Raw genomic sequence first — 12,803 nt, forward strand, 5'->3', positions numbered from 1 at the left:
TTGAAGTGAGATTATATTATAGGTATAACTATTTACTGTCAGTTTTAAATTAAAAAAAATAATATCATGACTGTCAGATTTTTTATAATTACAAAATTTAGAATTAAATTTTTGTTATTTTTTCGGATGAAAAAAAAAAACTACATAAAAGTTCAAACAAATTCATGAAATATCACTTTTTTTTACTTTGCGGTGGTTTCTGTTTTTGTCATTTTGTTGTTGTGGTGTTATGGTGCGATAATTGTGGTGTGGTGTGTTGTGTTGTGTGTACTCTCTTTGCTATAGTTAGTTTATTATGCTTATGGCGGCGGCATTTAATGAAATCTCAAGTCTCAACCACCAATTCACTCACCTTATATATAACTAGTTATTAGGTACCGAAAATTCATTTGAAACAGGAATTTATATATGAGACAGGCAAAAGTGATGAATTTCGCTGCATTGGAATAGCAAGGTGCAATAATAATATATAGAGGACGTGCTAGAATCGTTATATGAAGAGAGAGAAATCCACGACCAAACACAAAGGATGTCATAGTTCTTAAATGATATAGTCTTTTTAGACTATTTTTAATAAAAAATTTATCTTAATTTTTATTTATAGTCTATTTATTATAAAAAATAATTCTACGTCAATTTTTATGTCATAAACAATAAATAAAATAGTATTTAAACTCTGTTTGATAACAAAAACACAGAATAATAAACAGAAACATAAAGACATAATAATACATAGACATAGATATACACAAATTTTTTAATTGTATTTGATAACAATATACACAACAATACACTAATTTACATTCACATCAACATAATAAATTTACCCTCAGCAGTAACACCATTATCACCACTACTTCAACATCTACAATTACCACCATCATCTATAACTATCATTAATACCAATATCAAATTCATCATCATCATTTACAAATAATTAACAAAAGAATTGTGATAAATTTTTTAGCAATAATCATTTATTTATCTAAAAAAAATGAGAGAAAGAGGCAAGAAAATAATTACAGTGACAATAAACCAAAATTTTAAAAAAATAAAGAGATTGAGAGATTGTGCTGACGACGATAGAAGAGTAGAAAAAGACAGTAGCAAAGGTAGAAGAAGACATTAGCGACTGCGAATAACTGGAAGGCGAATAGGCATGGTGCTGCGAGTGTTCTTATATTGAGAGGGGTGGGCGCTGCGAGATGCTGGGTCGCAAGAGGTGGATAACGATGACCCTGTGAGTTGCTGTGTCGCGAGAGGTGGACGATGACAGCACTGCGATGACGCCGCGACTTGCTATCTCGTTACGGCTAGACGGCGACACCACTGCGATTTTGCTGTTATGTGAGAACTGCATGGCGACGACACTGTGACTGTTGTAGTGGTAAGCGATAGATCTGAATGAGTAGCAAAGAGTGGAGACAGTGGCGGTGGCAGAGGGAAGAGTGATGGAGGGAAGAGGGTAGTGACATAAGAAGATGAAGAAGGGAGGAGGGATGAAGGAGGGACACAACAATAGAAGAAGGAGGAGGATGGAAAAAGAAAAAGGGAAGAGGAAAAAGGTATCTGGATGTTGGAAGGTTTATGGCTTTGTGGAGTTAAAAACTCAGAATGAAGAAGATAATGGAAAAAAAAGGGGGTTAGGGTCAAAGGACATAATTGGTATTTCAAAAAAAAGGGATAAAAATGTAAAATTTTGTGTCTAATCAATTGTATCTCAATGTCTCTACTCGAGTGAGAGACATTGAAAACATGTATTTTATGTACACTTGTGTGTTATCGTGTCCATTAAAAATTTGTGTTTTAACAAACAAACGATGAACATATACCACCGTATCTATCTCTTTGGTATACATGGACACCAACCAAACACACGCTTAGTTAATAAGACACATACATATAGATATAAACACAATAGTACATGTTCATTGTTTATTTGTTGAGACATAAATTTTATATGAACACAGATAGACACAGAAACACACAAATATATAAAATTTGTATATTGCAGTAGGAGGTGGAACTGTGGAACACAAACTTAGACATAGACACAATCTTCTCTATTGTAGTACTAATTAATTAATTAATTAATTAAAGTAATTAAATTTAATATAATTACTATTTTTTATAATAATATTTTTTAAATTTATAAATTTAAAAATAATTCACTGTTAAAAATATTAATATTTAAAAAAATTATATATAAAAATAATACACAATATATAATTCGAGGTTATACTAATTTATAAAATTACTTAATATAAAAAATATAGTTAAATTTTTTTGTAAAATATAAAAATTAAATTTATTTTTTTATGTAAATAAATTTAATTAATTATAATTTAATATAACAATATAAATAATATTTAATATAATTATTTATATTAATTCTTATTTAAATAATTAATATAAATAATTAATATAAATTATTAATTAAATAAAATATAATTATTTAATATGATTAATTATTATAATTATTAATAAATTAAACATGATTAAGTTATTTAATTTTTTCAATAAATAATTAAATTATTTAATTAATTATTGTTTAAATAATTATTATATTTATTAATAAATTAATTATTATTTAATTATTTAATTAATTATGATTTTATATAAATATTTATTTTTATAATAATTTGCCACGTAACAAGTTATTATTGGAAGGAGAAAGTCCCTATTCAGAGACACTCACTCGTGCCTCTCTCCTCTTGAATAGTATGTAGGGACTTTTGTTTCTTCTCCTTCAATAGTTGATCCCTGCATCTGTCAGAAGCAGGGCTTCAAATTTTGGCCCGTTGGAGGTGCTCTTATCCTCACTTAAATATCTCAAATTTAAATATCACTCCTAAAATATCACTTAAATATCCCAAATTTGTCTATTGAGTCCTCAAATTCCTTAAATTGTGTATATTGAATGGAATTCATGTTTATTTTAGTTTCCTACCATTCATACCCTGGTCTAAAACACAAAAGCCAAGTCCAATACGGATAAAAAGCTCACTTAAGAGGGTAGTCTCTATCACATACCCGACCTCTTTAAGGAGGTCGAGCACAATTTAAAGGGACAGCTTATATTGATCTAAATAACTGCCTTCTCCAAATCTCTCCAACTATCTATATCTTTTAATCTTAACAAACTCCCAAAAATAAAGGGAATGGTTATCCATCAATAAAGATGGAACTACTACAGCAAAGGTTATCTACTCTACTATAAATACACCGGCACCTCCCAAGTATAATTCACGTTCTACTCTACTAAAAACTTGTTTAAAACTCTTGTTAACTTAAGCATTGGAGTTTTTTGCAAGTACCACCCCCACCTCCTCACGAGGAACTCAGACAAACGACACCACGACACCAAAGGAGTCAAATGTTGCCATCACAAGGGACCTGGACCTCACGTTTAGACCCAAATAGTAACTCTCGAAACATTGACATCGTTGTCGGAGATTTGGAAGTCATCCTACGACCATAGCGGACAACCAACCAAAGGACGGCCACGCCGTATCTGAACCTGAGCAAGAAACTCAGTCAGAAGATCACGCCGTCATATTCTCCCCTCCACCACAACATATGGAAAGACTTTATGGAGAAGGACCTTCAAGAAACCCTCACCCTAGGAAGATCCATTTTGAAGTACACTACTTCGAAAACGAGAACTATCCTCACACAACAGAGATATTGACCATGGTCTATGGACAATAAGATTGCTTGACACAGTTTGAACGTGAGGCCGATCGACAGAAATACAAGGAGTTAAAGAGATTTGTAAAACTAAAGTAGCATAAAATTTTTTAAGAAGAGCATGTGCAATGTTGTTGGAAGGTTCTAACTACTCTATATATTCATTCAAGTTCCAAGCATCATGTTTTGCCATTAAATCGGCTACGACATTCGCTTCTCGAAGCACCAACGTGAAATGTACCTCTCATTTCTCTATAAGTAATTTTTGAATGCGCAATCCAAAATCTGCATTATTCCTTATTTCTCATTTTGGTTCTCTTTGATATGCAATAAATACATCCCTTTGAATCGGTTTCAGAGACGATTACTTTTATACCACACTCCCAAACTAGCAGGCTTCTCTAAAATCTAAATAACAAAAAGATTGGCATATTCATTCTTAATACTTCACATTTAACACACGGAAAAAGTTTTAAAAAGACAAAGCAATTTGCAAAATAAACAAATAAAAAAAAATAATAAAAACATTTAAGCGTGGCCACCAGCTCATCCGACCGAAGCGTGGACTTATATACAGACAGCCTCCGATATCTCTTTTTTTTTGTTATTATTAAAAAAATATGCTCACTATTAATTATTGTAAGTTTAATTTTAGATTCTCTCCATAACAGCACAGGTAATAAAAATTGAAAATCATTAACTAAACAAATATATTAATCTTTTTTTTAAATATAAAAAATGAAAATAATTTGAACCTTTGAGGAGTGGGAAAAAACAAGGAATCCATAATAATTTGAGATATCTGAAGAGACAAAGAAAGAAAACTGAGAACACAAACGAAGAAATGGAACCCTACCTTTCTTAACATCACCAATAACATAACCCTCTCTCTGTCTCTTCTTGATTTTGACATCAACGAACACGCCACATAGATATGTGGGCTACAATAATACTCTTTTTATTCTCATCTTCATTTTCATTTTCTTTATAATTTATTATATTATATAATTTCATACCATCTGCACAAATTCAATTTCATAATTCATACACTCAGAAAAAAAAAAAAATGAGTGGTCAAGTTTCTCAAACTCAATCCAGGAAGAGCAGACGCTCCTCCTCCACAGCCTCCAGAAAATCCGAGAACGGCGGAACCTCCTCCAAACCTCCGTCTCCACCTCCGCCGCAACCGTACGTCGATACTGTTCCATCATATATCGTTTTCGCATTATTATTATTTTTATTTGGAAACGTTCTTAATTCAATTATTTATTTATGATAATAGGGGGGATGGTGGAGAAAGGACGGTTAAGAAGTTGCGGTTGTCGAAGGCGCTCACGATTCCCGATGGGACAACTGTCTACGACGCCTGCCGGAGAATGGCAGCCCGCCGCGTTAACGCCGTCTTGCTCACTGATTCCAATGCTCTCCTCTCCGGAATTCTCACTGACAAGGTTTGGAGTTAGTTTTACTTCTTACCAAATCAATTCTAGAAGGTAGAATCCAAAGATAATGAAGTTATAGTTATGTGTGATTGGTTCTGCTTTTGTAGGTTTGAATTTATGTAGAATTAATTGATTTTGATTTGAATTAATAGAGTAGTTCCTTTAAAAGTGATCGGACACAAGGTAAAGTTATATAAATAAATAAATAAATCACTTCTCGGAAAATTGAATTTAAAGACTAAATCAGTTCTGGCAATGTAACTGGACATGCATAGTGAAAAAACAATTCTACCCACCCCAAACATGTTTCCAACTTATTTATTTGTAAGGCTTTTTAAGGTAACGAGTGGCTGAGTGAAAGCTTATATATATATATATATATATATATATATATCTATATATTAAAGCAGCCCGCTACACAAGCATCTTATGTAAACAAAGGGTGTAATGTGACAGCTTAACCTGATAATTGCATGAATGGTTGATACCACACCACAGTTTGAACGTTTGACGTCGGAGACAACTGAATAGTTGCTCCAAAGCTTTTCTCCATATATATTACATTGACAAAGTTAAGTTTTTTTTCTTATATTATTTTTTGTATGTGATTTGCAAAGCTTGTTTATGCTGTGGATAGGATGTGGCTAGTAGAGTTATTGCAGAGGGGCTGCTGCCAGAGCAAACACCGGTCTCCAAAGTTATGACACGCACTCCTATATTTGTCACTTCTGATACGCTCGCCATCGAAGCTCTTCAGAAGATGGTCCAAGGTTAGTGTCTTATAGTTTTTTTATCCTTAGTATTGGGCATTAGACAATGGTTTAAAGTTCCAGAGGAAGTTGCTAGAAATTAGAAAATGCTACTGATGCCTACCACAATTTCTGTTACTGGCTTAGCTACTGACATTCAAAGCCATATTTAAGTTTCCAAAACTAGGATAATCTTTGTGGTGGTTTTGGCTTTTTGCTGTTCCTAGAATGAATTAGTTTCTTATAGACCTTTAGATTCATCATGGTAATCGTATATTATCAATTGTAATTAAGTCTCTACCTTTTATGGAACACTTTGAGGTACAAGACTCTTATGGCCATTTGATTTTGTCTCAGAAGTAAGAACTAAGTATAAATTTTGTTACTGTTTACTGAGGATATAATCAATCTTTATGATTTTGGAATTTGGTTGTTCATTAAGTGTGATATTTCTGACATGGGAGTACAAAAAATATACACCCTAGGATATGAACTATATGAATGAGAATGACTATCTAGTATCTAGTATCTATTATCCTTTGCACTATTATTTGCATCTATATTTTGGTTGCTATTTGACAATAATTGTACACAAGAAAAGGGTTTCATATGTTAGCTTTGACAATGACTGTAGACAACTAGATATAATGTATTTGTTATTACTTATTAACATATTCCAGAGTCAGTCTGTTTCCATTTGCTAGTGTAGTGTTGCTTGGTCAAAAGAAGTTGTTTCAGATGTTTGGTTGGTAAGAGGGTATGCTTTTTAAATGTGAGCATAGTTGTTTTCTTTGTTACATCTTTTAGGAGCCATGTCTGAAGTGTCTAGTAGGAGCAATAGTAAATAGGTAAGGCGTGATGATCCATTGCAGTGGCATATCTAAGCCATTGAATTGGATGATAGCTTATTGCCTTCAAACTGATAACATTTCATAAAATTTGCAGATATGGATTGAAAAATTGATTAACTATTTTTTCCATTTGGCAATTCTTGCCCTCACTTAAATTAATCAATTTTCTGTCCTAAAGTCATGTGGTCTAGTCCTCCCTGCTCCTCGTAAGTCGTATTGTGGTTCTCAGGATGTTTTCTTACTATTTGTGTATCCTTGATTTTGATGATCATGCAGTATATGAGTAAGGATTTCATTAGTTTCTCACATCTTGTTTGCTGGAGTCATGATATGCAAAGCAATCTCTTGAGGGAGATATAAATTGATTTCTCAAACTGAATAGGTAAATTCAGGCACCTGCCTGTTGTGGAAAATGGTGAAGTCATTGCCATGCTGGATATCACCAAATGTCTATACGATGCCATATCTAGGATGGAGAAGGCAGCTCAGCAAGGGAGTGCCATTGCAGCTGCAGTTGAGGGGGTGGAGTTGCAAAGGGGTAGTAATGGATCTGGTTTGTAACTATACATACATCTTTTAATACTAGTTGTATATGAATTCTTCAATTCATTTTGCTTGCTGCAATGTATTCCCTTGGGTTTTTTTTTGGTGAGTTTGGAGTTGGAGGGGGAAGAAAATGGAGGACTTGTAGTATAAAATTTACACTACAAGCCTTCCCTTCTCCACTTCCCTTAATGTTTATAGGAGAATTGCCACAGTTGAATTCGTAGTTGTACTGTTGATTTTTTTTTTGAATATGGAATTTATCTTTCTGGTATACTAGTTAGATGATTTGATTATTTAGAAGAACTGTTTGCTATTTTCTTTTTTATTTATGTTTAGCAAGTTATCTCTCTCAAGATGTACTTCCTCTTCCCCACTATTTTTTTCAAAGTAAAATATATTTTGAACATTTACAATTCAATCATCAACTTTAACCATTAATTATGTTTAAATATTTTTTTCCTGCCTCAAAATTTGTTTCATTGGTTATCATTTATCATGGTTTTCGAAATTTGATTTATTTTTTGTTAGTTCTACTTCCTAATCTTATTTTTACTCTTCATGTAGTGATTTCAAAAAGTGTTGAATGTTCTCTTTCTATCTCTTTTTTCTATAATAATGGTAACTTTCTGTTTCAATTATCATCATTTTTTCAGCTGCAAGTGCTTTCATTGAAACATTGAGGGAGCGCATGTTTAAGCCTTCCTTGTCAACTATAGTTGGTGAAAATTCAAAGTAATCTCCGCATCATTGTTCTTTGTGCTTTTACAGATTTCTAAGAAATGTTGATTTGCTCACATATAATAGTCTTACAACATTCTGTAGCATTGTGTTTCCAGGGTTGCTATTGTATCATCATCAGATCCTGTCCAAGTAGTTGCAAAAAAGATGCGGGAGTTGCGTGTCAATTCAGCTGTGATTGCAAATGAAACCAAGCTTCAAGGGATACTTACGTAAGATCCTTTTTTAAGGATTTGTTCTCCTTGAATGAGATATAAGAAATGGATTTAGATTTTTTTTTTGTGCATAATAATAGCTTTATTGTCCTTACATATATTAGAACTGGACTTTTGACTTCTTTGTATTTGGGTATTTAGCTTTTTGCATAATGATCTATTTCTTATCTTTTCATAATATATTGTTCTGTAAATATCACATACAGTTCCAAGGACATCCTTATGCGTGTTGTGGCTCAAAATCTTGCTCCTGACACCACTCCAGCAGAAAAGGTTGTTCTGTTTTCTTTGGGTTTAAAGTAACTATACTGAAAGTTCTGTCAAAATATATATATATATATATATATATATATATATATATATATATATATATATAATAAAAGTGGTTTATTCTGAGATACTATTTCCTCAAGCTGATGGGTACACATTGCTCGGTATTAGGAGCTGATTTGCTTTTCTTCTTCATTATTCCCTTTGTCACTTATTTTTTGTTAGGTAATGACTTCAAACCCTGAACATGCATCATTAGAGACAACAATTCTTGATGCACTCCATATGATGCATGATGGGAAGTTCTTACATCTTCCAGTGGTGGACAAAGGTAAATTCGCTTTTTCAAATGCATACATAATCTCTCTACTCTTTTTCCTTTTTTTTGGCATTGAGTATTATTTGTTTTTTGCAGACGGCAACATTGCTGCTTGTTTGGATGTTTTGCAAATAACAACTGCTGCAATTTCTCTGGTAAATTTTATGTTTTAAATACTCGTAAAATGTTGAATAATGGACTACTCTGTTATCAAGCATTTAACTCCTTAGCTTTTAACTTTTGAAGAAAATTTTTTCTACCCTCTACTTGGATGGCATATCTTATAACTTTTCCCGCTGAAAGGATTATTCTGGAGTTTGTCTTAAATTCTTCAAATTTTGTCTTTCTTTTTTTGTTCCTAATTAAATGATAAAAGGTGTCTACATATATTATCCAACTGTGTTTTCCGTAGTCATTGAATTTGATTGAAGGAATTGAAGTATTGATAAAGTATTTGTGCCTTCTAGATGCAATGGTATTCATGTATATGATTGTTTCCGTCTATATTTGGACTATTGCTGAATGTTAGCTGTTACCCTTCCCCGAACGATCAGAATATTGCTGCAAATTAGCTTTTCATTATTCTTCTTGCATATTTTCTTGATAATTCTTTTTGGAACGGTTGGCTATGTACTTACCTGACATACAGTGAATATTGTTTATTAAGCTTTGTATACACCTTTGTTTCTAAATTTCTATTATCATGCAGATTGTGGTAGTCTTGTTACTAAGCTATTTATATGTAATTTGTAGGTTGAAAGTAGCTCTGGAACTGTAAATGATGTGGCAAACTCAATTATGCAAAAATTTTGGGACTCAGCTTTAGCGCTAGAGCCACCAGATGATTATGACACTCAGAGGTACTTTGGTTGTAGCTATTTTACTTCAGTATACAATTTGTTTTGGCCATTTAACAAGCATTTATGTTTGGTCGCAGTGAAGTTTCCGGGATAATGAATTCAGATGGAGCAGATACTGCAAAGTCTACATACCAATCTGTAGGTCATGGAAATTCATTTACTTTTAAATTTGAGGATCCTAATGGTCGAGTGCATCGAGTCACCTGTGGTGAGTGACATCTTGGAAAAGCATTGCTAGTACATCATTTGTCTTATTGAAAATTAGCCTTCAGCTTCTTGTGGATAAACGTTAATGTTGTAATTTTTCTTTCCCACCTATTCTTTTATTCTTGGAAAAACTTTGTATCACCTCTCCGTTTTCTGTAGGAGCGGAAAATCTAGATGAGCTTGTATCTGCTATCATGGAAAGGGTCAGTAATAATGACAGATCACGCCCCGTAATTTTGGTATGTCTTCTTCTAGTTCAGTTCTCTTCCTTTTGATTGTAAGCTCATGTATTCATTATGTTGCTTTGTTTTTCTTTCATTCTAGTATGATGATGATGAAGGTGATAAAATTGTTATTGCAAACGATAGTGATCTCGTTTCTGCTGTCAGCTATGCTCGATCTGCAGGACTGAAGGTGAAGATTCTGCTTTTACAAGCTATTGTCTCGGTTTCCATGGTTTAATTCTTATTTGGTGTATGCATTTAAGCATCTTTATATTTCAGGCCTTGAAGTTGGATTTGGAGTTTACAGATTCAGCTAAACCCGTGACACCACAGTCTGCAATAGCCATGACCACAACCACAGCTACGAGACGGAAAACAGAAGGCGGCATGTTGTCCATTCGCTCGAGTATTTTGGCAGGTGCTGTTGTTCTAACGAGCATTGGCGTGGTGGCTTACTTGAAGCGCTCAAATCAGTGATTTCTTCACCAGTTGGAAAACACAACAGGCAGTAAAAATCATACTGTATAAACTCCTTAGCTTTATTGTCACTTAAATCTTCATTCATTGCAGCAAGGTGATGTGAAAGTTCTCCTTTACTATATTTTGTAGTTGTTTTAGCCAATGTCTTGTGAGGGTTGTTTGGTTTTGCATATATTTTTAAGAGATATGTTACGTGTACGTATTAAGTGTCAGACATTGTGTCGACTCATTTCTCGTAGATGGGATGTGAGACGGCACGACGTTTAACACGTAATACGATACATGGAACACTTTTCTATTTCTGACTCCAATGTAATTGTTAATTACCTGTTACCACTTCTGCTTGCAAGTGAAAATATGTAAAGATAAAACCGTGGCATGAATACTCAAATGTCATAGTATTCAACACTTGCAATTCCTGAAATATGTGAACTAACATCATTGAGGATTATAATTATCCTCCAAGTTTTGTGATCGACTTTGGTGTATTACCATGTAATGTTGGCAGAGTTTTTCGTTCATTTTTTTTTCTCTAGTTATAGAATATGCAATGGTAGATCTTAAAAAAAAAGTAGCTTGCACACACTAAGTATAAATAAATCTTTTTTATTTATCAAATGAAGTGCTTCTGTCCAAAAAACTATATTAAATGAGGTCTTAATTGTTTTATTTATTTTTATGACACATAATTCTAAAATGAAGAATGTTAGAGGGTCATCAGAATTTATTGTTTTTAGCTATGAGTTAACTATTGATATTTAAAAGTATGGAATAAAGTATGTTGTTAGATTATTAAACTAAAAAAATCAGACTAAAATAATTATGCTGATGAACAAGTAAGTAAAAAAATAATAAATTTTAATAATTTTTTAATATTTCTCTTTCTAGAAATACCAATAAGGCTCAAGTTAAAAACTTTAAATAAGAATAATGTAACTGCAATTGCTATAAAGATGAATTTTAACAATAGGAGTAGAATTTAAGTTTATTCAGAATAATAATAGTATTTTAAAACTCTATTTAAAAAGTGACGATAAAAACTAAAATTTATTCAAAATATTAAAAATAAAATTAACTCAAATTAGATATTAAAAATATCTCTTAGTCTTTTGAAAATTAGTGTTAAATTCGTGTGATGCACGAATTTACATTTTAATTTGACATGATAAATCAAAAATAATATTTTATAATCATAAATTTCTCAAGTTTAGTATAACAGTATTATCATAATTATTGTCTATAATATTTTTGAGCCATAAAGAAAGAGACCTGAAAAAATAAGAATGTATATAACCGTATTAAGCTAGATGGAAGAAGAGCAGCTTATTGTGGGATCCTAAGAGACTCTGATGGAAGATTTATAGCTTGCTTTAGTGCTAATTTGGACGGCGGAACAGTGACGAAAGCGGAGCTTTGAGGACTTTTGCTAGGTTTGGAGCTAGCTCTGAATATTGGTTGCTCTCATCTGATTATTGAAGCGGATTCGGTTGTTGCAGTGAAGCTTTGCTTCTAGGAGGGAATTGACTTGCATGCTACTAGATCATTAGTCTTGACCATCAGAAACAGATGCAACAGGCTTACTAGCTGGAATATTCATCATCAATTTTGAGAAGCAAATACTTGTGCCGATAGGTTGGTTCACTTTGGTCATAGTCTTTCGTCTGGTTGTCATATTTTTTTCAATTTGCCTTCTTGTATTTCCTTAATTTTTCATGCTGATTCTATAGGTATTGCTCTCCGTAGAGTAGTTTCTATTTAGTTTTCTTGTTTTCTTTGGGTGTTTTTGCCCCAGTGTTCATAAAAAAATAGTAGCATGTCAATTTTACAATAAACTTTATATTATATGACTAATGAAAATTTATCGATAACCTAGTATTTTACTAACCTCATTAGAAAAGCAATTGACATATGATATTCTACTCCATGTTATACATTTTATTTTAAGTATGAAAGTATAGTTAATAAATTAGTTATATATACGACAAATATTTGTATAAAAGTGTAAATCATAACATATTACTTAAAAAAAATACTATTTTCTTATCTAAATATTTGAATTAAGTTCGCAGATAAAATAAATATATAAATATATTTAAAATATAAATCCTAGAAAACACAAATTTTTAAAGTTTTAAGTTCAAATAAAAAGAATTAACTGATTTTTTAAAAATGTGCCTTCTTAACTATAACCGAGATGTATTAAACATAGTAG

At 32.2% G+C, this 12,803-nt stretch overlaps 1 protein-coding gene across 1 annotated transcript; it reads left to right on the forward strand.

Moving 5' to 3' along the window:
* Positions 1-4,511: 4,511 nt before the first annotated feature.
* Positions 4,512-11,067, forward strand: LOC130945064 (CBS domain-containing protein CBSCBSPB3-like). Its single transcript, XM_057873724.1, has 14 exons — positions 4,512-4,878; positions 4,973-5,141; positions 5,770-5,902; positions 7,115-7,285; positions 7,932-8,010; positions 8,115-8,228; positions 8,438-8,504; positions 8,727-8,832; positions 8,917-8,975; positions 9,574-9,680; positions 9,758-9,888; positions 10,047-10,126; positions 10,212-10,301; positions 10,391-11,067. The coding sequence occupies exons 1-14, from the start codon at positions 4,757-4,759 to the stop codon at positions 10,586-10,588; spliced, it is 1,626 nt and encodes a 541-aa protein (XP_057729707.1). The 5' UTR covers positions 4,512-4,756; the 3' UTR covers positions 10,589-11,067.
* Positions 11,068-12,803: the final 1,736 nt, after the last annotated feature.

The sequence above is a fragment of the Arachis stenosperma genome, chromosome 8, assembly GCF_014773155.1.
Source record: "Arachis stenosperma cultivar V10309 chromosome 8, arast.V10309.gnm1.PFL2, whole genome shotgun sequence".
NCBI lineage: Eukaryota > Viridiplantae > Streptophyta > Magnoliopsida > Fabales > Fabaceae > Arachis > Arachis stenosperma.

Coding starts and splice junctions, on each gene's coding strand:
- LOC130945064 (XM_057873724.1), top strand. CDS start 4,757: ATGAGTGGTCAAGTTTCTCAAACTCAATCCAGGAAGAGCAGACGCTCC. Junction 5,903..7,114: donor TCTTCAGAAGATGGTCCAAG/GTTAGTGTCTTA, acceptor CAAACTGAATAG/GTAAATTCAGGCACCTGCCT. Junction 9,889..10,046: donor AGTGCATCGAGTCACCTGTG/GTGAGTGACATC, acceptor CGTTTTCTGTAG/GAGCGGAAAATCTAGATGAG.